The sequence below is a fragment of the Falco naumanni genome, chromosome 9 (genome assembly GCF_017639655.2).
Source record: "Falco naumanni isolate bFalNau1 chromosome 9, bFalNau1.pat, whole genome shotgun sequence".
Taxonomy (NCBI): Eukaryota; Metazoa; Chordata; class Aves; order Falconiformes; family Falconidae; genus Falco; species Falco naumanni.
The window spans coordinates 27,378,246-27,404,698 of NC_054062.1; the positions used below are offsets into that span (position 1 = coordinate 27,378,246).

Consider the following 26,453-nt stretch of genomic DNA (forward strand, 5'->3'; position numbering starts at 1 on the left):
TAGAAAGCCACACACTTTATTTTTTAAATCAAAAATTTTACCAACCAACCAGATTTTTATAAGTGGAATTATCAATCACATCATATAACTAAAATTTAAAGTCACAATGAACTAAACTTTTTAAGGAGTAGGGGAGACATTCCAGATATGGTTTACTTAATTCAAGCAAAATACATATTTGATAAAAGCTGAACTTCTCCAATAACATTTGAAAATACTTACAAAGACTAATACCTGAATATTAAAGTCTATATGACCAATAAGTTTAAGGCTATTACCTCTTGTTTAGTAAATTATAAATATGAATACATTAAAGTGTATGGCTTTAAACTAATAACAGAATCTTCCAAAACATCTCTTTACAAAAATCTGGCAATAACTGAAGTTTGGGATTAAAAAAAAAAAGCAGCCAACTTCTGTGATGTAATGTCAATAAACTACATTCTTGTTTGTTTACATCCTTCCTACTTGTAAGTTTGCGTGCCACGTATCTTTTGCATTGAACTGAAAAAAATATTTCTCTTATCTCATGAGTACACAGCCTACCACAAGAAAAAGAAAAATTTTAAAACTGAAGCCTTCTACAAAGATAATCTACCCAAATGGTCCATGTGAGTCACTGTACAAAAGGTATGCTTGCTGGCAGAAAGAGGTCTCCAGTCCCTAATTATGACCAGATTTCCAAACTTTCATCTTCATAATTCATGAAGAAAATCCATCTACGTCAATTTCAAGTTTCAAAGAAACAAGTCTTGAAAATATTCATCAAATTCCTCTTCCCTGAAAAAAAAAGAAAAGAAAAAGAAAAAAGTCAAAGAAAGTTCTGCTTTGGATCTGTACCTAGGAGATAATCTTTGCATGAAACAGACGTAGCAGACTTCTGTACTGGCTACAGATCATTTTGACTTACACACTACATTCCAATAACCTTCACATTTCCACATCTGTGCAACAGTAGTGAGTTGACTGTTAGGATTTATTTCTAAGATAATTAATGGTATAATAGGGGCTAAGACAGCAGTGGTATGGTAGTGGCTTGACAAGGTTCTCTTCCAGCGTTGTGTATGTCTCCTCTTTAAAAATACATTCTTAGGTTCACTACGTGGAAGGAGATTTGACATAATTTTCAAATTTGACAGAATATTCATTAAAACACTCAGGAAAAATCTCTGCCATTGCAATTCTGAATGGATACTTTATGTTTCACTAGCTACAAGTTCACTAGATCAAACTAACCGTGATTTTTCATCTGCTTCTTGTAGAGGACCTTTCCAAAAGTCAGCATCTGAAGGACCATCTTGTGCATCACTGTTATCTGAATCTGTTGAAAAATTTAAAGTGCTTGTGAAATAAATTTTAAAAGAATTTGTAATGGTTTTAAATTACATGGTGTATTGCTAGGAGCAAAGTTTAATTCTAACCATGAGAATAAAAAGAACACTTTATTTTGCATAAAGTGAAACTGAAAACATTTTCCAATGTTGGTCAATACAGCATCAAAAAGACTCTATGATATCATGAACTAATATTCTGGCCAAACATAACAACAATCATGTCAAAACATGATCATCAAATCATGATCTTGATACAACAGCAGCGTGGCACTTTCTTCCTAAAATTAAGGGTGTATAATCACAAACCAGAATTACAATACAGTTTCAACTCATGATACCAAATTAATTAATTACTTTACTTCTACTTGAATGACAACTTTTCTCAATTTTGACTTTGAGTGACATTGTCAGAAAACATGGATTACTACACAACTGTTCCATGAAAGTATACAGGAGTGAAAACAAACAAAAAAATTTTGTTATCGGAAATACACCCTGACCTAAAAACCCCCAATCTTCCAACAGAGTTTTCCTGACAAAACAGAGACTCTGGGCATAGTTTGAATTTTAAGAAAACCGCTTCAGGTCTTCCTGTATCTAACTGGGAAAATCTAGGTGCTGAGGAAATTCCTAAAAAAATCTAGCACAGCAGAGCAATCAGTAGAAACACTCAATCCCTTTTAGACAGTCTGCAGCAAGAATAGGCATGACCAGGAGATGGGGCTTGTTTAATCAAAAAAGAAACTAGGAACTGGAATAACTGAGACAGGCAACCAGTGCCTAAAGAGTCACTGAAAGACTGAGGGCATCCACCCACAATGCGTAGGTCTCTGTGGTACTACAGGTGGTAGATGGAAAAGGCTTTCGTTGAAGCCTAGGATTTATTTTAAAATCTATTCATTTTTTGAGTACATACTAGCAACATTCCCTGAAAGGGAATGTAGTAGTTGTTATATCAGAAAAGTACTTTCTTTACACAGCACACATTACACAGCACATATTTGCATACCTGGACCCATGTAATTACTAACGATCTACCTATTTTTGCACCCTCGATTCTTTTCTGGAACAACCTGACCTCTCATTTTTCAGATTATTTCCATTTGGTTATCTGACCACATTTTTATCCCTTACTTAAACTTAAAAGATTCCCTTCTTCAAATTCCTAATAGTTTTTCTCCAAGAATTTATAAGTAATTATTTTGACCCTTTGTGCTTCTGCCTGTTTTCACACACCATTCTTATCTTACAAAATATTAAAACTGCCAGCGAATAAAACCAAGACCAATGGTAAATGACTATGATATAACACAAATTATTACAAAACCATAAAATGCAGAAGATATTACAATACTTTACCTTTATCAGAATTATCTGAATCTTCTGAAGAAACGTGATCTGGAAAAAAACACCATTTAAAAAACAGTACACTTATTTCGGTTGTATCTGTTATCTTAAATGGCTTACAAGGATATTTCTACCACAATATATTACACGTGAACCTGTGCACATGCACGCCCACACCATACATTCAAAAAAAGCAAGCAAACACTTAAGTAAAAAGATTTTTTTTGCATGAGTTGAAAGGTCATCAGTTGGAGCTGATGTTATTCTGAGATCTGTGGTGTAAAAAGGTTATCTCATATTTCAAAAAGGCCTTCAAATCCAAAGCCTCAAGGAATTAAATACTTCGCAACTCTTTCTGGTATGCAATATCCAATTCTTGGACAAGTTTTCCTTGCAACACATATTGTTCAAAAGACTCTCTCTCTCTGTAAAAGACCAGAAATAGAACTTTTTTTCCCCTCCAGATTTACTTTTTTGTGCACCTTGCAGTGAAGAAAGTTACATACCTATATTTATACATAATTATCTATATCCATATATATATATGTAGCTCTAGCAAAACTAAGATTCAACTAACCTATTTGAGTACTTTAGAATTTGAAGGTTTAAAATCTATATTTACCTTTATGGACCTTTTTTTTGGACTTCTTTTTTGCTGAACAAGATAATTTTGTCTTCTTAGCTTTTGGCTCTTTAGAGTTTGGTGCAGCTGTGCCTCTTTTCTTGCATGCTTTAACTTCTTTCCTCCTTTAAAAAAATGAATGCACACCTTCTCTATTATATGTACCCCTCAAGCAACAGTAAATCTTAAGTGTTTAATTCAGTCAAACTGTTGTAATTTTTTCTGAAAGCAATCACTAAACTGAAAAAAAATAATTAAAATGAAAGTAAGTACTTACTACTCTGCAGTTGACAGAGAAAATATTTGACTGTGCTTATTCTGAATTCAAATGGTTTTACAATTTTAGTTCCAAAAAGAAGCCAGACAAATCAAACTAATCTCAGTTAGTCAATTCTCCTTCTTAATATGTGCCCATACAGTGCTTTAATTAAATTCAATATGAATTAACTTTTGAAATGGATTAATTAACTATCTTGGATATATCCATCTAGGTGCACCTTTGATTTGTGCTACTTTAGAAAAGGACTCATCACTTCCTACCTCAAAGGTTTCCCTTTCATGTGCTTTTCAGATAATCGTATGGCTCAATTACTGAGCTATGCAACTAAGTTAATGCCACATCCAGATTCAGAAAATCATAAAAACTGAGTACCGATAGTCGTGGAATTCAGTGAGATTACATATAGGTACTAATAAAAAATAAATCTAATCTTAATCCACATATTTTACAGGCTAAAAATTCACAATTCTTCTCTCCTATTAATCAGTGATTCTCAAAGAAGAACAAAAACTGAAATTCAACATTTCAAAGCACAATCACTGGACTTACACATAAACCCAGTATTATTAAGAAAAGCATCCTGGCCCTTAAACACAGCAAGAGGGCCAATAAAAAAGAGAGTGTTTTGCATAAACTTTCAGAAAGGAAAAATAAACACTGAGCTGAAATTAAGCAAAGGAGACTTCTGTGGGGGTAGGAATGAGATTTTTCCAGTCTGAGGGGTTTTGTACCTTCATTACCGCAACAGTATCTAACTCTCAATGGTGTCAAGCCAGTGGCTTTCTAAGAACTCCAGAACAGTATCTATTTCAGTGTAAATGAAGTTCCATATAATCTAGCTGAATCTTCCCCATATTTGCTGTTTGTCATAACTGTAATCTATCAATAATTCAGCCCCCATACTTTTGAAATATTTCATTACCGGTGATGAAAGTTTAGTTTGTGGGAACATTCTGGACATAGTCCTGAAAAAGACAGAATGAGAAGATTACCGTCATGTATTTGATAAGCATAATTAACAAAACACATTAATATGTATATAAAACTAGATAGCACACTACCTTCCAATTTCAGTAGCTTTTCCTTCAAAACAAAAGTTACAAGGTAAATGCAGCCCAGGTGAAGAAAAAAAAAGGCTTCAGTACAAACCCAGATTTTACTAAACCTGGAGAAAGATCACAGGTTTAGCACTGGCAACTCTTTATAAAAGAGTATCAGTGTTTAGCACATACAGATATCCTGTTTTATGGATCTTTTTGTTCTACAGATCAAGTCACAGCACAAATCAAATTGTTCTACAATTATACTGAAGACTTGTAAGACTCTTAGAGCTTTGCCAGAGACCAACTGCTGTACACAGAGTGTCTTGTGCACAAAAGAAAAAAAACATGATTAGCTTGTTTTATACAAAGTAACTGTGTAATCTCTGGTAAATTTAAATATCTGATAAACATATTAAAGTGTACATAATATTGAATAAGAAAATCCCACTCAAGAGGCAAGAATGGAAAAGAAAGCGATTTAATGAAAGTTAGAATTAATTTTTGGAAGAAAATGTACGCATTAAAAATAAAATTAGGTGCGCAAGAAGTTGTCTGGTCCAAAGCCCTAAGGACTCCTAAGCCACGTAACTGATTAAGCAATGACAATGATGAAACCCTCTTTGCAATGCAGTGTTGTTCGTTAACACTGGACATGCCTGTATACAAAACAGCTTATAAAGTTATTGTAATTTACGACACCATCAATTATACAGCATGAAGTGCTCAACCTGTAACAACTTTGTCATATATAACAGCCATTCTCTAAATCAAGACCATTTTGCTAAATTATCTCCTATTCAGTATTTCCCAGTTTGCATAAACTAATATTATCATTGGGCCTCACTCTATAGCTTTTAAAGCACAAGATATTGGTCTTCTTCTAGGCGTACATATCCTTCAAGGGAGGACTTACTCAATTTCACAAGTGCATTCCTCTTTTCACCATGTTCAACGTAACCAAAATTCACCTCCCAGCTCTTCAGGCCTTCTTTCTCATCACAGTGCTTATTTCCACAGGAAAACTGACCTTTAAAGAAGTCAGAAACAGCAAACCATGGCTCAGTGATTAACATGCATGTATCTGGTGTCTTTATTTCCAGTCTTGCTCAGATTTTGCTTCTTGTTTTCTGTTTCTTTCTCAAGAAAAAAGCAAAACCTAAAAGTAGCACCTCCATTACTTGAATCAATCATACTTGTCTAATGCTGCTTATTTGCAAAGAAAGAACATAACTTGAACCGTGTTTTTCAATGTATATATCAAAGGCATATGTTAGGAAATAATAAGCCTAATACTGAACTCTGAAAAAGTGAATGTCACTAGGATACATCCTATACTTCCTTAGCAGAGGATGATGGATCAGGTGGTGTGACTCAGACATGCATCTTTCAAGACATCAAACTATTCAAAGTATCATGTACATACAAAATTAAGATGCTTATCTTCTTACAACCTTACTAGTTTATCTGATATACTAGACATGCAATTTGTATTCTAATCGTTCCATAAACACTTTAAAGAAAAGTAAAACCAATTCTATGAGAAATATGCATCAGCTTTAAAACTTCCTTGGGGTTATTAAGTTAAATACAACACTAAATTTAAAACTATTTGCACATAATCAGTGCTGGTTACACCACTGGGTTCCCCATATTGCATTAAGATACATATATTCCCTCTGCAAAAGAGTGATCTGTATGCAGAGCTGACTGTAAGGATACGTATTAATAGGCTCACAAGCAGGACTGTTGGTGAACGATTAACCTCAGAACATTCTGCTTAAGCTGCTAACTAATGGATTGGCAGTATCCTCAGATACTCAATTCTGCAATGTAAAACCACTTGCAATGTTAACACTTTAACAAAAAACCACCAGGGCTCCCATTAAAAAAAAAAGGTTTCAAATTAATATACATTAAATATGTTTAACCCTATGTAAGATATGGCTGTCAGTACCCCATGTCATCAGGAATATTTTGCATCTATTACGAAGTAAAAATCTATAAGGAAAAATTTATATAATATAAAACTTTGGAACTTAACCAGACTCTGTTTACTTTATGTCTTCTGAAAAAAATCCCAAATCAAAGCAGGCAGAGAGAAAAGAGAGATCCATGAGTTTTATTTATGATTAGCTGCTCCTCTCAGTAGGTAAAATCCATTTTGGATATTCTACGTTTTGCATGTGGAACTGGATATGTTCACAAGAATGTAGTTGGAACAGCATCTTCAGATTGTAAGACAAGCAATGAATTCTTAGGTAAACCAGAAACTGACTATGTAAACCACCAACATTCCATGCCCTTGAACATTTATTTGCATTCATGGTGACCTAAATCTTTAAAATCATGGTAGGGTTGGTTTTTTTTTGTAGATCCCTGCTCCATGCCATACATGTGTATAAAAAACCAGGCTTCTCTTACCCTCCTTTCACACTGCAATCCCTACAACACATATTCAAACTTGATTAAACACAGAATTCCACCCTTTTTGAAGGCTTTTTCAGTAGTATTTACCACTCCAGTGCATCTGAATGTCATAAAAGCATTAAAAAAAATATTTTTGTCAAGTCAAAGGGAATTATGGGCCAGATTATTCAGTACTTGAAAACTGACTTTTCCCACAGTTAAATGTCCAAGAAACGAAGATACAGAAACCAGCATGCTGAATGGACAGTTACCTAATTTAATCAGCAAGAAAAATGTATGCCAAAAATTCCATTTCCATCTGAAGTTTTGTGACCTTGCTACGAGCTGCAGGGTTATTGCCTTCATGTTCAGAATTATAACTCGCATAATCTAGCTGTTTAATGTGTGCTTTCAAAAACTATTAGCACCTTCTGCTTCTTGCAGAAGAGCTGAATAGGTGGCAAATGTAAGTCCTACAAGCTAAATGAAGTACTGAAAATTAAATATATTACAGAAATCTAGAGAGCCAAAAGACTGATCTTATTGTATTTTGATCAGAACTCAGATGTACCAGATCAGTACATGGATACATAGTGCACTATCCAGGTATTGACACACAGCCTATTTTCCATGGAGGGAATAACTGAGAAAAAATAAATGGAAACAGGTTGGAAAGAACATTTGTTTAAATAAAGTAGAGCATATCATATGTGTATTTATACATATATAAAATAGGCTAAGAAAGACACTACTAAGCTAAAAATAAAACAGTTCAATGAAATAGTGAAAAAAAACCTGACAGTAAATAAATTTTCAGGTATTAAACCCTATTTTGCCAAATAATATGCCTGGTTTGAGTATTTCAGTACTTAATCTACAAATACAAGTAAGTAGAAAACAGCAAATATATCCACATGTTCAACTTTGCTCCTTCTGCATATTGCTGAAGAAGTTGTATTTCACATCTACCCAATGAACTACAGAAAACTTTAACTATCTCCTTTTGTCTAAAACTCCTTCTATTTTAGAATTTATGCCATACCTTACTATTCATGCTTTGAAAGTAGAGTAAAAATACTTGGTAAGGCATGTCAAATATATCTTTTAAATAGCTTAAAAGCTTTTTATTTTAAGGATTTATTTTCAGACCAACTAAATCATGTACCTACTATTCACTGATTTATAAAATACAGTTTCTAACCTAAGATTTTAATTAAGAAAATGCCTATTATGTAGAACCATATATTGTAACTGGGAATGTATCGATACCATTAACCACCATTAAGGTTACATTTTAAAATTAAGGAGATACAACAGCAATCTCCAATATGGCCTACTTTCAGTACACCCACATCAAAGGACTGGAGTGAGAAGGAAAAGAAGAAAATGAAATAATCTGGCATTTACGATTTGTAATACAAGTGATACCCGTCCTTTCACTCATCCTGTGCCTTCCTCTCGACCTTACAAAGACAGACGTCAAGAACAAAGCAGCCAAGTGTGAGCTCCCCATTCCTGCGCTCCCTCCCTCACACATCCCTCGCCACAGCACACTCCGCCAGCAGCGGCTCCCACCGCCACTGTCACTGTCATAGCTAAAATAAGCATGTGCTCTCCCTTTTTTAACGCGAATTATCGGACAGGGAGGTAGTAATGCTTCGTTAAATTTAATTAAAGATATTATATTACTGATTTTTACTGAAAAAATGGAAAAGAAAGGCACTAAAGATTCACACCTTTTTAAAAAATGATGCTTTGAAACCGGGCTTGGAAAAAGCGCCTAATCCACGAGATACGGTTGGGTTCTTGCGCCCCTTAGCGGTGGCAGATGCTGCTTCTTCCCGAGGGCCGCCGAGGGGCTGCGGCGCCCAGAGCCGGGCAGGGGGCTGGGGCGGGGGCCGGGGCACGAGTCGCACGAGCAGCGGCGGAGGGGGCTGGGGCTGTTCAGCCTGGGGAGGGGGCGGCTCGGGGGGGCTTATCGCTCCCTGCAGCTGCCTGGCAGGGGCTGTAGGCAGGGGGGGTCGGGCCCTGCCCCCAGGGAACAAGCGACAGGACAAGAGGGAACGGCCTCAAGCTGCACCAGGGGAGGTTTGGATTGGACAGGAGGCAAAATTTCTTCACTGGAAGGGTGGTGAAGAACAGGCTGCCCAGGGAGGTGGTGGAATCACCACCCTTGGAGGTGTTTAAAAAAACACGATGGTTAGGGACATGGTTAAGTGATGGACTTGGCAGTCCTGGGTGAACAGTTGGACGTGATAATCTCAAAGGCGTTTTCCAGCCTAAACGATTCTATGCTTCTACAATTGTACCCTTTCCATTAGGATTTAATTAAAAAGCTTGAAACTTGTAATTGTGCATTTTCTCCCACATTTTTAAATACAGAATACCAGATATTAAAAATGTACAATGGAGCTTTAAATTCTTTTTTCCATGTGAAGACTAACTCTTCATAAATAACTCATTTCTCATTTACTTTTAATTATCTTTTAAAAGCATTAAATAAAGCATATAACTATATCAAATACAGCTATCTGTTAATATAATCTACAGTGTTGAATGCAACATATGACTACAACTGCCTTCAGGAGCTTTAATCTTTTATAGCTTAAACCCCCCCAAGCATTACTGTTCACACTTCCTCCTGTGAAAGATAATTAAAAAAAAAACCAAGTGTATTTCTAACTTCCTGTAATATATTATAATAAACAGAGCTGTTTACAGAACTGTTCTGATCAACAGTATCACTCCATGCCATTTTTTTGGGTGCGCATGCATGACTTCTGGAAATGGTACATGTGTATGAAGATCTACCCACTGGATCAGCAGTACAGTCACATAATTTTCTTGCCTGTTCAGCTACTTGAAAAAGTCCATACACCTAGGCCATAGAATGGGGACCACTGTGCAAAGTCCAAATAACACATCAGTAAGAACTCACACACAGATGCAGCCAGAATCAGCTACTTGTTTAGAAATAGGATTTGGGAGACATGACAACCATTCCCACTGAAGCTTTCAAAATCAATTTAGCCTAAACCAAACATCACACATGGAACTTTAACTTTTGCAAAACAGCACTGGAGAACCTGTTAAGAAAATTATCTCCTTAGAAAAAGCATTGAGAGACTTCAGTTAAAGGTATCAAATACTACTGGAGTAAAGCAACTAAAAAACATAACCATGAAATTCTACATTATCAAATGCATTATGCTGGTGTTCATTACAAACCTGACCTTTTGAAAAGAAACCACATATTCTCTTAATTTTAATATACGCAGATCAGTGTGCAGTCTAGAGCTATGTGGCATGAAACAGCACAGTTAGAAGTCAGGTCAATTTATAGTCCATTATTATCTGATAAAGTTACTGTTTATTGTCCATTATTATCAACCTACTGGTATTGTCAGATACCATTTAACAAAATTATCGCAAAAAGCAGCAAGAAAAGCATCAACAAGAGACATAATACAGAATGAAAGACAGCATTACCTTTTCCTGAAATCACTTCTTTCTCATGTCGCCATCTAAATCCAAACTGTTCAGATAAGAACCAAAATTAAACTGTGAATAGACAACATATTCAGTAATGTAAAGACTAATTTCAGTTGACTGATGCCCTGCATGTAGTTCATCCATTCAATTCTGGTTAGTAAAATTTAACTTCTTTCTCTGTTAATTAAAAATATCTCTCTGCCTCTGCTTACCAAAACGATTCCAATTTATACATGCAATTCCAATTCCAGTAGATGCTGTTCAGTACTGAACAACAGCTTCCTAAAAGGCTTCATAGCAGGCAGAAGAACAAATAGGAAATTAGGATAGACTCAATTTAATAGACACTTCATTGCAATTTTGTCCAGACTAAAAACCGGGAAAACCGCTAGAATACTAAAAAGTCATATTAGCATGTATCGATGGATCACCTCTTACATCCTAAAGACAAAAAACCCCAAAACCCCAAACAACAAAACCCCAACAACTACGTTGTGCTTTTCTTTATGTTGCCCAGAAACTTTAGATCAGCCAACCCATCTACTATTTTTGCTTTCCAGTAGAATCTGCTTCATCCTCTCAAAATGGCAAGTAGCCTAGTGAAAAGACTGAAGATGGAAGGGAGTGAGAATAGCCTGGGAAAACAATTTTATTTCCATTAACAAGCACAAAGGGGATAGAACTCCAAGGAACACAACTTCTGAAAAAATGGCCATCTTGTTTTTTCATTTCAAATTCATGAACACAGGATGACAACAAGATAAAATTGACACTCTATAAGAAAAGCACGGAAGACTCCGAACTTCATGTTAAAAGATGGGGATGGAAGAAGCGGAAGAAAGGTTACAAAATAAAAGAGGTACCAAAATGGTTGCAAAGCCCATCTGTAGCATTTGAATTCCAAAGCTTCTTTTGGAATATGAAGCTTCTCTTGTTGAACCCACACAAATGTGCATTTCGTAGATACAGTGGCATAAATTCTCTAATGTAGTGGATTGATTTTTAATGTTTTTTAACCTAATTTGAAACACTGTACAGAAGTACAGTGCTCTGTGTTTTCTTTAATGTTGATTTTTAAAATAAACCATAATAATCCTTTATCTGAAGGGCAACAGCATGGAGTTCTCATGCATGAAGTGGTATGTGGTTCAAAGAACATCAGACAAAACAGGGAAACAAAAGTTTTGGCTTTTAAGAAAATGTAGCCAAATATTTTGTCAGCACTAATTTTCCCCAGGTCAGTATATTACATAGAAGATGTCTATGAAAACTAAAAATCTGTACACAAAAAAAATATTTGCCTCTTTAAATTAGTCCAGTAATTTCTGAATTACTATTATAACACAAACAAGGTTTTCACACCTACTGGTTTCACTGGTAAAAACATCCCAGGAGATCAGGTTCTGCTCTCATACTGTACATGATGACAGTTTGCTAAAGCTGGATCAGGTTTGGTCTACTCTACAAATCTGCGGTGTGGTCTGAAGTACATTATACTACTCAAACAAATATTAATCAATTGTAAAAACCAAGAACTGTGCTGAACAGTTCACTGAAAACAGAATGTAAAATACATCTGTAAATGTTGAACTCATGATGGTTGATCCAAAGAGTGATGGTAATTGTTTTTGCTCTTTTAAAGGATATCTGCTGTTCTACAGGGTATTCTAATTCTGAAAAGCTTGTGATGCAAGTTTATGATTAAACATCAACAGTATTTTGGCATCAATTTTCATGTGTGTGCTCCTGGCAATAAAGAGTAAAAACCAATTTGACCTTATCTGCATGTTTGCTTTTTCACAGTCCATCTGCTACTTCACCTATTACCAAGTTACCCATGCTCACTTTTGCTACTGAAGTAGACTTTTATACATATTTTGCCTCACAGTCTGAACTTGACAAGTATGATATAAATCAGATTATATCCTTAGAGAGTATTTCTGTAATGGTATCAAGAAAAATAAGGAAAATAGAAGAAAGGAGGGAGCCAGAACCACCTGTGGTACACCTAGGTCAAGAGTTGTCCTTATCCATGTCCATTTTTGCCAATGATTCTTCCACCAACAAATGGAAAATGACAGAGTGACCAAGGTTAAGAAGAAACAATAAAATAAAAAGTAAATACAACTCAATTCCTCTAACTAAGCTAAAATATCAAGAACAAATTAAACTATATAGGAAAACTAAAAATTAGGGTAGGTTCTTGAATAGTCAGCCTGCAATATTAAAGAATGCAAAAGCACTGTCAGCAGACAGCATTTATTGAGACTCATCTTCTTTGTTAAATGAGTTCAAACAAGATCCTAAATGAGCTATTTCTACAAGCCAGACCACGAACAAGTAGAACAACTCCAAAACAAATGCTTACAAGAGTATCAAATGGCTAAGTTAATAAGAAATGATAGTTTTAAAAATCTGAAAGACCATTTAATATCCATAAACAATAAAATTCCCAAATAAAATATGGACTGCTTGTGTAGCTTGCAGTGACTGCAGCAACAACTAACATGTCCACAGTCACCTCTTTCAGAAAAGCATAAATGTATGAATTTAGACAACGCTGTGGAAAAATACCATAGGTATTTTAAATATTTTTATTTTCACAGAAAAGCCTCCATGCTGAAAAACAATGACAAAGGCAAATTTATTAATATTACCAAGTGGAAGACAAGTTGGCCTAGAAATCTGAAAATGATCTGGAAATAAAAACAAAATAATAAAATTTATTCTGTTTAACGACCAGGTGTCATGACAGATTTCATTTCTTAGCAAATAGGAGACATTTTCAATCTGTTAAGCTACAAAGCAAAGCACAGAGCCAGCAGATAAGAACCTTTCTAGGAAAATAAGACAACAAAGATAACATTTATAGTCCACCGCATATCAAAACTTACATGCAGAGCACTCTCCCTTATTGCACTGCAAACTGACAATAGAAGTAAACTACCTGACAATACAGACGGCCGTTTATCAGCCTCAAAACTTGCAGACAAGATGCACTGAAGGTTCAAAGACAACCTTGACCTAAAAAATTCCGATCTAGGGAAAATGTAAGGAGTAACAGACCCATCACAAGCAAGAGCTGTCAGAGCACACTCTTCCAGTGTCTGTAAGTAACCTCACACCAAGAGGGTCACCTTGGCATTTCTCATTAAGAAAGAGGGAAAAGATTTTTTGTCCTAACTACACAAAGGAAAGTGGAACCGTGGGTTACAGGGTACAATTTAGCTGTAGTGTCAGCAACTGAGATGAGTACAGGTGTGTGAGAACCACTGATGACCAAGCCAGACTAGCCATCAGCTAGGTGAAGTGGCCTGGGAGCAAGGAGGGTGAGTGGGTCTCCACTGGCCAGCTCTGGGTGTGACAGCACCTGTGTATCTGAGGATGAGTGCACAGGGGTGTCTGCTATGGGACATGGAGAGTCCCAACCATCTCCGCATATGTATGTGTATACGCATGCACGTATGTGAGTAAAACAGTCTGAAACAGCAACTGAAGCGCAGCTGTGGCCTCAGGGCTTCTTACTGTTTTCTTTCAAGCTTCAGTCTTTGACAAGGTGTTCTGCTTATTTTTCAGACCTCAAGGGAGCAACTCCCATGAAACTGGCCCTTATCATTATCCAGTACTTAGGAAAACTGCTTTTTCTCAGAAGAAAAGTTCTAAATGAGATCTGAGCAACAATCTCTATGCAGAGGTCTTTAGAAGAATCAGCTGGCTAGAAGATTTTGGCAAGTAGCAAAGTAATTACAGTTGTGAAAAGACACCTGACTACGTACCTACACGTCTCAATCTATGAGATATATATATATAAACATCACAGAAAACTGATCTCCAACTTTACTTTGACAGGATATCCACCTAGCAGGATACAGAATCATAGAATAATAGAACAGTCCAGGCTGGAAAGGACCTAAAAAGATCATCTGGTCCAACCTTTTGTGGGAAAGGGAGTCTAGATTAGATTATCTAGCACCCTGTGCAATCACATCTTGAAAACCTCCAGTGATGGGGACTCTACCATGTTATGGGGAGGTTGTCCCAGTGAATGCATATTCTCACTGTAAAAGTTTTGTCTTACATTGAGACGAAGCATCACCATATAAAGTGTCAACAACTATCATAAAAAAAACTGGCCAGCTGAGAAGCTTGTAGTCCATGCTGCACCTCTCATAGCACCAGCACTGCAAAACAGAAGGCACAAGGGGCTAAAGATATCCCACTTCCAATTTCTGGAAATGCAGAAAAAGAATCAAGGCAGGAAAAATCTGAAAGCACAGACTGTATTCCATTGGTGTGAATGGGATCAGCAGCCCGTTTCTGACTTCCAAGAAAAAACCCTGCTTCGACATCCTTCTGTACCAAAGATGGGCATGGATAAATCAGTAATTGAGAAAAATCTCATTTCTTCTGTTTTTCTAAGAATTTCTAAGAAAGGACTCTCACATGATCAGAACATATTTGAAAACAGAAAGAATAACTTAAGAGAACAAATCACATGATAGAGCAGTTATGCTGAGTGGTGATCCCAAACATATAGAATGACTTATGAGCATCAATAGGAATTCAGAGTGACCTCAAAGTTAGGACAGCCACATTTGAAGTCTGACAAGGAAACACTGTTCACACAACACACACAAAAAAGAAGGAAACTGGGGCAGAACAGTTTCCCACAAAAGATAGCAAACATATGGAAACTTGGCAGAGCAGCAAAAGAAACAAAATCTGTAAGCATGCTCAAGGGAAAAAATCAGTTGGGGGGTGTGGGGTGGAGGTTGAAGGATATGAAACAGCTACAGGAAAACAAAATCAAATTTACTCAAAAAAAAGGACAGAAGACATTTTCAGCATTTTACTTCTTGTTAATTTTCATTCAATTTTTTCATTTTTCCAAATTTCTTGAGAAGGCTGTCAACTTTTCTCCCCAGTATCAGTTTAAGCTCAGTCCCTGCAAATATTTACTACTGAATGTAATTTTCACCACTACAAACAGTCTCAAAAAACTTTATATAGACAGTATTTGCAGGGCTGGGTTGTTACTATGTGCTAACAATGCTAAGACGCATCTGAGTTCAGCAACACTCTCTGCAAAATCACAATAGAAACTTTGTGTATTCTTTTTGACTAAGAGGTTAGTCAGTCAAAAACTTAGAAATGACAGGCTGTTCCAGTTAAAAAGAAAAAGTGGTGCTGGAATCAGGCTGTTTCTCTTAAGAAATTCTATTTATTTATAAGGAATATGCAAATCCTGTTTCCATAAACAGAAAAGAACAACCAACGAAAGACACTGCTTTAGAACACTTTTCAAAATTGTTTCTGCCAGTATTCAAGTACAAAACTTTCTCTTTGTAGACCTTTTTTTTTAAAAAAACACTAACATTCCCAGGGTTTTTTTTAAGCTTCATCTAGTGCTTCTCTCCAGGCAAACCTCTCTAGCCTTCTCTCCTTAACCTCTCTGTATTTTCTGCCTTTTTTACACACAATGTACCTCTTCATAGAACACCACTGTGACAGAAATGCTCCTGTTCCCACAGAAGCACTTTTTTGGGGCAGTGACAATGCTTGGATTCAAACTGCTGTTGCTTATTAAATAACTTGACAAGTTCTCACAACTCTTTTTCTAGGGAAGGGGTACTAACATTCTGGTTTCACAACATATCCACAATCACAAGGCAATTTTTAAAAAAGGAAATACTTTAAAACCAAGATGATTTACAACAATGAAACATACCTTATTCTCTTTGTATCTGCTGAGATCTGCTATACAGTATTCTTTGTACAATTTATCGTAATACTTCTTTGCAAGCCTCTTCTCCCTATAGCAAAAGGTATTATTTTTTATTAAATATAGAACATGATACAATTCATGTTACATTGTAATAGCATTAACAAGATAAAGACATGTTTCATCTGAGGAATGCTATTTGCAGAGCTAGAAATGTAACAAATACGCTTATTGAGCTAAGGGGTAATTTCCACAAAACTGGAAAAACACATCTAAAACATATCTACAGCACAAATTAAACTATATTTTTTCAAACTAGGCCTCCTTCAGAGTTTAGAGACCAGTCATTTGGATCTCAGAGAATGCACAAATATCTCTTGGTTCCTTCTGTCATCAATTCATTTTGCTACTGAGCAATATTACAACATGAAAGACTTCCTAAAGGTCTTTCATTTTTAAATGCATTAAGGATCAAAGAATGATCACTAATTATGCACAGTAATTCTTAATTAGTAGGGGACACCACAAACTTAGTACAAGTGATCTAAAAATAACGTGGTCTAGAATAGTTCCAGGTACCAATTCATGTCTGCTTCATCATCTTCGTCCCACAGGAATCTATGGTTTTCTCTAATAACATCAAGATCCGTCTTGTCATTTGCTCTAAAAAAGGACACATTGTTTTTAGTACAATGTAACATTAAAATGAAAAGTCAGTCAAATATTAATTTGGTAAACATTAAGTATTTCACAGTTGTGATCTCCACCTCACTGCATAGAGGAATATATTGCTATGGAATAAAACTACCAAAAAATTTATTCCCTGGAATACCTTTTCCCAAATGAAAAGTTGACAGTGGAAAATGGCCACTGAAACTGTGGATAACTTGATCCTGTCTGAAAATACCTTTTATACTTCTTATTGAAGACAGTAATGTTAGAGGGCAGTTATAGATAGCTCTAAAGAAGGCTATCATTATTCTGGACAATGGATAGCAATTCTGCACATTTCAAAAGTATTCCAGATTGTTATTTTGAAGGTACTGCCAGATATTTCTCAATGTACCCTCAATTAATGCTCACCTGTCATCTTTCCTTTTACATAACAAAACAAAAATAATTCAGCTCATGCTAAATTGTTACATTAAAATCTGAAAACAAAATTAAACAAGGCAATTCTGTGTTCTGGATATTTACAATGACTGTAGTCACTATTTGTGACCAAAAGAATTAGTAATTTGGTACATAGCCACATCCTCCTCTCCCCTCAAAGCTATAAAATATATTTAATGACTTTATATAACAGGGGAGCTTTGTGGGCATGAGGGGAAAGACTGTTAATGGTTCTTACCCAGAACGTCGGAAATCCTCTATTTTGCCACCATAGTATAAAATGTAGTCATTCACAAACTTTTTATGTCTTTCATACTGAATAAAGCGATTAAGGACTGTTTCAGAACTTTTATTTTACCATAGCTTAAAACAAACAAACAACAAAATTAAAAGGTTTTATATACTTAACAGAAAGAAGGTTTTTTTCTCAAAAACAGTTCAGTAATTTCCAGAAAGAAAGGAATCAATTAGCAATTTTTACTCAATAGCCTCACATAAAACCTACTTTCTCTTTCAAGGCAATTTCATCTTTAAAACCTCATTCCGCTGCCAGGCCTTTATAAACTTGTCTTCCTTTATCAAATATGCTCTGTATGTATATACATAGAAACTGGGTCCATTTTTCAGCTGTAATTTAGACAACAGCTTCTTAGTACTGCCGTTATGGTTTGAAACAGGTTTGGTTTTTTGTATTACAGTCTGGCTACTAAACAATTTATTACATTTTACCATCAACATAGAAATAAAAGTTATCTGCTTCAGTTTGGAGATGAAAATCACAGGAAAATATGTAATGCCTTTTTTAGAACACTTTGGCCTCAGAGACATGATTTAAAACACATTTTGTACCATAATTTGAGAAAAAATACCTAATTACCTATTCAGAAAATGTGTCTCCACAAGTAAAAACATCATATATGGCTACTTAAAAATATTTCCAATTAACCTGTATGGTGTTCCTGGAGCAGCAAATTAGGAAATATATTATCTCCTGGTACATATCCTGGCAATGACTGCATCAATACGAATAATTTGTATCAACCTACTATTCTAACATTCATTATAATTTTATTGAGAAAATATTTTATTTTCCAAAGGCCCCCCAAAAGTTAATTTAACTTCAGTATGTGTCTTTTTTTTTTCCTTTTTCCACCACAACAGAAGAAACAGAGAAGCAAACACAGAAGGTTCAACTAGCACAATTAAATATGTTTAACACAACATACTATCTTGTGCTGCCATTCGAGTTACTGGGCATAAAAATTGCAAAGCAGTAAAGGTTTCAAATAGAAAACACTCAAATTATCAGAAAGTCATTAAAGTCTCTACACAACGAATTTTGCAGTCATTCCAGAATATAGGGGCTTTTCTGTGGCTAACGAGTGTCAGTGGGACCGATTAAGGTATGTCCCCTTTACAAGCATACGATGGCTTATGGAGTGTCTGACCAAATTCTAAGCAGGTTACGAGAAGTTACTTTCTGTTTACTGGAGCTTCCAGATTAAATTAGTCTTTACTTTCCTATTTATTAACTGTTACTGCTGAAGAACAGCTATTTAAACAAACAAGGAACTGATGGTATTTCAGATACATTCAGTCAAAACATGTAATGACTGCCCCAAGTCAAAACTAAATAAAAGGAGAAAGACTGTATTCTAAATAAAGTAGTAGTTATAAAAGCAACTACAAATTATGCATGAAATATGATTAAGAGATTTCAAAAAATCATAAACAAAAACTGCACATGATATTAAACAGGCTTACATTAGAGCATCTGTAGAAGATATTCCTGGAGTTAAGGCTGTTTTGAATAGACTTTTAAATTAACTAATGCATTCTTAAATTTCCAGTAGAAATTTATTTGTCCACCCATAATAGCAGTCTTATATAAAATTATGTTCTGTATTTATATAACTGAAAGAGCAAAGTGTCTTTGTGCCAGTCTAAATAAAATTCACTGCATAATAATTTTGTCCCAAACAGGACAAATAAGCATATAGGAAGAATCTGGAAATGCCTCTACTGAGAGGCATTCTTAGAGACATCTTAGCAACAAAAAGAAGCTAATTTGAAGAATGACTCAGTATCTGGTGCTGCATTGTCAACTGCTGCGGTAACTGAGAAATCCCAGTATTTCACCATAATGAATAACCTGTGCCCCACCTTCAAAGCTGAAGAAAAATGCAATAGAAGGATACGGCATCCATCGCTATCAAATGAAATCTTCTTTTTCTTGCTTCTTCCCTGTTAATAATAAATGCGTTTGAGTGAGAGATATCTTCACATTAAGGGGGAAAATGCCTCACAAAAGCAATAGATAAAAGATACCTATCCCATTCTTCAGCTGCAAATTGTCTGTGAACCACACTGCCTTGTTTAGCTTTTTGGAACGGCTTTATCAGAAGGCCATCTTCTTTTACACTAAATGTAGGGGGGCAAAAAGGAAGAAAAGTTAGTCAAGAACTTTGCATAAGCAATAAAATTTCCATAAGCCAAACTCTGCCACTAACTTGAGTAACAAACACTGTTATATTGCCAGTTTCTATGTGAATAAAATCAAATTTCAGAACCAACATCAGCTTAGATTTTACTTCATTTGCAGTCCTAAATCTGAAAGGCTTTTGCTTACAGTTAGCATTTAAAGAAAACTGCTTAAAACAGCAATTTGTACTACTCATTTTTACCAATATTATCAGTATAGAACCACAATGAAAAACCCTAAAGATTCCTCCATTTCAGTCCACATTTAAAGCCCTCTATAAATCTCAGCTACACAGCCAAGCAGGAACAGGAAGGACAGTACGTTCACTGAATAAGACTGACTGCTAGTAACCCTATCCCATCCTTTCATGCCAATGTCTCAACACCTCATTAAACAGCTCTGCTTCTCATAGTATAATCACAAGAATCACTAATTTAAAACTTAAGTACTTGTGTTATGAACCGTACTTGTCAGTGGCCAGCTAAAAATACTTTCAAAATTCAACAAAGTAATTGAAAGTTAAATAAAAAGCGATGCATTTTAGCTAGTAAAAGGTATATTTAGTTAGTTTCATTCCTCAATAGAAGTAAAAAAAAGATTTTTCCATGATTATGTGCTGGCAGAAAGAATGGAAGTCAGAAACCTGTAGTAAGCAAACCAGGGAATTTATATTTCAAGGTATGGAATATAGGACTCTAGAAACTAAGGGTATCATTAGCTCAAAAGGATCTGTAGGCATAAAATTCCCACAAGGAGACTCTATAAAACAGCAATATGGAGAAAACTTAAGACTACCATTTTCCTGAAAGTGAAAACAAATATCATCGTAGAGCAAGCAAAGGATTTATACATATACAGTGAACCCACGTAAGAGCCCTACTGGGAATCAGCAGTAGTGTGCCACAACAAGTGTAATGATGATATTTTTGAAAGGCTCCTGATGGTTAGTTAATATTCCACCTAAAAAGTGGAATAGTATAATGTGTAATGGCCTTTTAAAGAAACTAAAAAAACTAAAACTGAACAAAACCAGTCACTGTTTTAACGGAGAACAGATATATTTATTTTATAAATGGAACAGCACAGTACCTGCTGCTATTCCAATGATTAAAACACATTTTTTTTTTCCCCCCAGAAAGCAGTTAGACACTACAAAACCCATTCTTTCAATTTTACTACAAAGGAAAATATGCAAGAGTCCTAGGAAAGTTTCCAGAAAGCCTTCTTAAATAAAGTCCAATAACGGAGCAAGGGAGAAACAGGAAAAGGTAAGAAAAATACATGCATAATGTAGGCAAAATGTTCAGTACTGTGCAGAAAGCATCACAGGACTATAGTGCCAAAGCAGGACAAAGCAAAATAAATACATAAATAAATTAAAATCTTCATAATATAAAGAGATCAGACTACAAAATTCAAAGTCACTAATCGTACGAGCCACTGACAGAATTGGCAAAGGTGATCTGAGGTAAGAGACATGTAGTTACATTTCAAGGACTGAGTACAACACAATTCACCAATCCCCAGGTCTCTTCACAAATTAAAAAATAAGCAAGTAGCATCAGTTCTTCACTTCCTGCAAGCAGGTGTTTTATATCTACAAAGCCTGCTGCCACTTGGCCTTTTCTGCCTTGCTCTCTTAGCAGTTCCACATGTCCTGAAAGATCACTGTGAAGTGAACACCACAGCCAAACCCCAGCAGCTGATACTAACGCTTGGAAAAATGAAACACTCTGCTGCGAGAACTGAGGGGCATATAGACACCAGATGGACATGGCAGAACGGATTTTAATCAGCTGCCCGTGGGAGATGACATGCTTTGGCAAGCCTGACATGAGGAGATGCAGAAATCTGAGAGATTTACATGTTTTTTGAAAAATCAATACCAGATTTTACATACCATAGCATGATCTTCTATACACAGTAATAGGCCATTTGCAAAAAACACATAATGAAAAGTGTGGATTCTGTACTACATTACCTTTTAGTCTTTTGCACAGACTTCTCTCCATTCTCCTCATCACTAAAGTCAGAATCATAGTCTCCATGGCCACGTGCCTGAAAATAGTAGACAACACAGTCAATATATCTGCTAATGTAATATGGACATGGCATAACTAGAAATCAGTACTGTCCATCATGTGTAAGTAAATTATATTTATTTACATAATTTAGAAATATATATAAAAAAGAAAAAGACGAAGAGAATCTTTCTATAAAAAAGAAAAAGATGGAGAGCAAGCAACTGCAAATTCTCACGTCCAAACCAAATCAAACCAAATTCAATAGACAATGCAGAGTATATTCCAAATAACACAGGGCAAAGACATTGACAGTTTGTCAAAAGATCACTTTATAAATAATTTATATGCAGATGCCCCCATATTTAATCTTCACATAGATGTAGATATCCAAAAGTATGATAAACATTTTTGGTCTTTACTTTCAAACAATCTCCCTTATATAAGAAAAAGGTGAGTATTTTCCCCAGGAGCTACTCTTTCAGAGGGCTGAAGGACAGCAACAGATGTGCCCACACCATAAACAAACAACAATGAGAACATAAGTTTCTTAGGCTGTGGTACAGCATTTTAGATCATTAGGTCTTACACTGGTAGCTGGAAAGCTGGTTGAGGCTAGGACTAAAACACAAAATAAGATATGCCTGCAAAAATGTACTGTCTAATCAGCACAGCATTCCTACTGTGAAATGAAATCTTTTTCCCACATACTTCGGGACTACAACATCAAATTAATGCATATAAGAAAACCAAAATAGCCCATTTCTTAATGCCATCAGACAATTAAGCACTGACTGATGTCCAGATCTACCACCTCCACTTTTCAAGGCACAGTTACGTGTCCAATTCTTTCAGCAGAAGTAACGGCTCAAATAGATCCCACCTCTTCTCCCTCACTCCTACTCTGGTACCCTCCTTCCAATTGCTCAGTCACAGTTGTGAAGCTACACATGAACCAGATCAAACAACGCACACAAGTTACACAGGATCCTATCCAAGGAAGATTATTTTAACCCAGATACACTTCCTGACAGCTCATTCAGAGCCCCCCAGCCAGCTACACCAGGCAGCTGGAGGGGTAGCACAGGAAGAAAGCAGCCAGAGCTGGGAACCGTGTAAACCAGCGCCAACACCAAAAAAGCATTTACACAACTGGAACATGTACACAACAGAGCTAAAACCAAGAGGGATGGCTATTGTATGTTTGCATGAGGAAAGGTTTTGACACAAACTTCCTAAGTATCGGCGTTGCTGATTCTTACATTAGCTACAATCATATTTCTCCTCAGACAAAAACACGAGGAAAACAAACTGCAAAAAAGACACGTCTTCAGGATGATTTTGGTGAGGTGCCTCCTCTTGATGTAAATGGCTGCCAGAACTGCCATGCTGGAGAGTCAACTGTATCCCCTTTGGACATCAACAACTGGTCTGTATCATGCAGAGTATGTAAAACACTATCTTCTCACACTGATGGTAAAGGATTGACTTTTAAGGGGTTTTTTAAAATTACTTTTAGTAATAATAATAAACTGTACCTTTTTTCCTTGCTTCAACACTGCAGTGTTCCTTCTACCCTTGAACTCTTCTGAAGAAGGCATAGCTCTCACATATATATATATATATGTATTAGAACAAAAGCAAATCAGAACTGTCTGATTTACCTTAATGTTTTCTATTTCCCAGGAGACACAAAAATTATCAGCTACCAAAAAGAAGTGCAGCGTATGTCTGCAGTGTGTGGTGTAAGTGGGCCTCGTACACTGCCAAAAGAGCAGCAATGATGCAAAGTCCTCCCAGCACAGGCCCATGATAATCCACAGTCCAGATGCAGGTCTCCTAGCTGAGGCAGTTCTACTAGCAAGTCTTTCACTACTTTCATTAGTGAAGCTTATGTGGTCTTTAAAAAAGGCTGAATACATTATGAGCATGCAGCAAATACATTTATACTTGGCCTCTAAATTTTAAGAATACCATGGTAATCCAGGAATGTTTTAAATGGCAGAAGTAATGCTTCCCAGACAAACACTGAGAGCTTTCTTCACATTCAAAAGGGAAGAAAGTCCAAGCCAACACAATATGCATGAAAGTCAACATGAGACAGACGATGCGCAAGAACAGGCAAGAAGATAAAACCTCAAATAAAAGGAGATTTTCTCAAAGTGGCTGCCCTTGGATGATGGGGCCCAGGAAAGTAGATATACTCAGTAATCAGCTCCCAACTGATTCTGGGAATCACTCAAAAACAAAAGATGCAAGATAAGCTGCTCCAACAGAGTCATACCATAGGGCTCTCAAAAGTTTATGACTGCCTTTTGTAAAGCTGTGACTGAATACAAGGGCAGGCATGGCTAAGGACTGGGTCCTGAGAGGCTGCTCTTCTGACAGGAAAGCTCTTCACAGCTTCAGCCATTCCTCTGAATTGCTACAATCACTCAAAGATAAATTCAGAGAGAAGAGTACAATCCATAACTGATGTCCTGACACTTCTAGGTCACTCCTTCATAGCCAACAGCAGGACGGACAGGTACTGTACCGCAGCTGGGTTTGACATCAGCAGCTCCAGCAGTGCTAAACACCACTCTGGGAGACCAGGACTGAACAATTACTAACCTGATGCCTTAGGATGATACCAAGATAACCTTTTAGGTAAAACGTAAAAATTAACTCAATCAAAGAATCCCATCCATAAATTAATCTTTTTTTTTTTTTTTTTGGAAGGACATTTCAAGACTAATTTCTCTCTTCTCCACAGAAAAAGCCAAAAAACAATCCCAAGTAAGGAAAATGTATTTAACTGTAGTAAAAAAGGAGCAAATACCAAAACTTTGTGCCCAAGCTAGTAGATTTTTAGAGAGGCATATGTAGGCATGGATACACAACATTGGAAAGAACATTTAAAGTAACTACTTTCACTATTTGATAAACCCTAATCTTTGCTTTGATGGAATTTATCAGGAATTCAGGATGCTTTTAGTAAATTATTAAGGTAAATACCAAACGTTTTATCAAAACATGGACCTGAAAGCTACATAACTTCAATGGTACAGCAGTATGCTTTGTTAGTTGCGCCAACTTTGAACTTTTTTTTCCCCCCAAACAACAGAAGAAACTGAAACCACAAAACTAAAACAAGTACCAATATGCTTTGGGATACATTTAAATCACTGACATTTAAGTAGTCCCAACATCCTGGATTAATTGACAGCAAAGCAACTGGAGATAGAACCAAGCCCACTAATTTAGGGCTCCTAAAAAATCAACTTAAACCCAGTAAATGTACGAATACTATACACAACTGTTGGCAGATAGAGATGTCAACTGTTGATGTCAATATAGGACACTGTGGACTCCCCAGCACTGCATTTACAGGAGGCATTTGCATCCGCCCCCTTTAACCCTCTCTTTAACCCAGTGAAATGGCTACATTGTAGTTCATGTTGCCTCCTGATCACAGCACGCAGCTGAACAGAAAAAGACAGTTCAGGTTTTTTTTAAAAAAAAGAAGGCAAAACAACCCTACACAAAAAATCCCTACTGGTGGCTCCTGATCTCAGCGCTACTCTTGCTATTCCCCTCACAAGTGTCACTCCCACCCTTCCTTTTATCTGCCCAGCGCACGGGCCTGTGCTCATGTCTGCTCACAGCCCGGATGCGGCCCTAACCAGCCCGGAATGCTTGTTTTGGTACCAGCTGCTCTGGGAGGGCCTGAAGGGAGCGTGGAATCCAGAACTGGGCTTGAGGAGCTGTCCTGCCTGGATAACGGGCCATGCGGAGGGGCAGCATGCTTCGCTGCAAAATGCTCTTCCCACCTTGATGCCTTTGAGGCTTTGCAACCCCCACTTGGGGGTAAAAACCTGACAGTAAGTACAATTAGCTTCAAATCCACTCTTCTTGTCAAACCACTTACAAGGAGTATTTGCATATACCCTACAGCAAACACCCTTAACAAAGAGAAAAGACACCCGCAAGATACTGTCCCTTTATTAAAGCTCTACAGCTATGGAAGAAGCAGGAGCGGAAGGTAGGGAGCAGCAGACCACGACAGTGAGGACTGGAGCTTTGTAGAGCTCCACGGAGAAAAATCGCACGGCACACCGGCCCGCCTGGGTCCGACAGGCCTCCCGACAACGCCGCCGCGCCCCGAAAACCGGCGCGGCCCCGGCCCACCAGAGCCGGCCCGCCGCCACCGGAGCAGCCAGGGGCACGGGCCGCGGCCGCCGACTGCCCGCCGCGCGCTGCCGGCAGCTCGGCCCTTTCCCCGCACAGGCCCGGCCTGGCCGCTCCGCCGCGGTGGAGGCCGCGGCCTACCGCCGAGGCCTATCCGCCGCCCACCGCCACCGGGCCCCCTCCGTCCGTCCTTCCTTCCCTCCCTCCCCAGCCCCACTCACGGCCGCGGAGAGGCGCAGCTGGCTGGGCACCATGGCGGCGGCGCGGGAGGGTGCAGCCGGCTGGGGACACGGGCCAGAGCCGCCGTCCGGCCCTGCTCGCCGGCCGCGGCGCTGCTCCGCGGGCCCCTCCCGGAAACCGGGAGCAGAGGCGGAGCGGGGCCGCGCCTGGCGCTGCCTCCTGCGGCCGCCGGCGGGCGGCG

The 26,453-nt window shown here is 37.3% G+C and overlaps 1 protein-coding gene across 2 annotated transcripts; it reads right to left on the bottom strand.

Annotated features, from left to right (window-relative positions):
• On the bottom strand, window positions 1-26,447 carry LOC121093400 (protein FRA10AC1). Of its 2 annotated transcripts, XM_040605578.1 has the most exons (14): window positions 26,254-26,401; window positions 21,823-21,899; window positions 19,688-19,780; window positions 19,558-19,603; window positions 17,598-17,674; window positions 16,826-16,909; window positions 16,253-16,337; window positions 10,522-10,567; window positions 5,540-5,653; window positions 4,506-4,548; window positions 3,304-3,428; window positions 2,694-2,732; window positions 1,237-1,321; window positions 1-780 (listed from the first exon to the last, which is right to left on the bottom strand). In XM_040605578.1, the coding sequence occupies exons 1-14, from the start codon at window positions 26,284-26,286 to the stop codon at window positions 738-740; spliced, it is 990 nt and encodes a 329-aa protein (XP_040461512.1). In that variant the 5' UTR covers window positions 26,287-26,401; the 3' UTR covers window positions 1-737. The 2 variants fall into 2 exon arrangements, with proteins under 2 accessions (XP_040461512.1, XP_040461513.1); XM_040605579.1 differs by lacking the exon at window positions 2,694-2,732 and having other exon boundaries at window positions 26,254-26,447.
• Window positions 26,448-26,453: the final 6 nt, after the last annotated feature.

Bases quoted from the DNA above. Each gene is read 5' to 3' on its own strand.
- LOC121093400 (XM_040605578.1), bottom strand. From the start codon at position 26,286: ATGGTGCCCAGCCAGCTGCGCCTCTCCGCGGCC. The intron at 5,654-10,521 runs GTAATGCTGTCT...ACTTCTTTAAAG, and splicing joins AGAAGTGATTTCAGGAAAAG to GTCAGTTTTCCTGTGGAAAT. The intron at 781-1,236 runs GTTAGTTTGATC...TTTTTTTTTCAG, and splicing joins GAAGCAGATGAAAAATCACG to GGAAGAGGAATTTGATGAAT.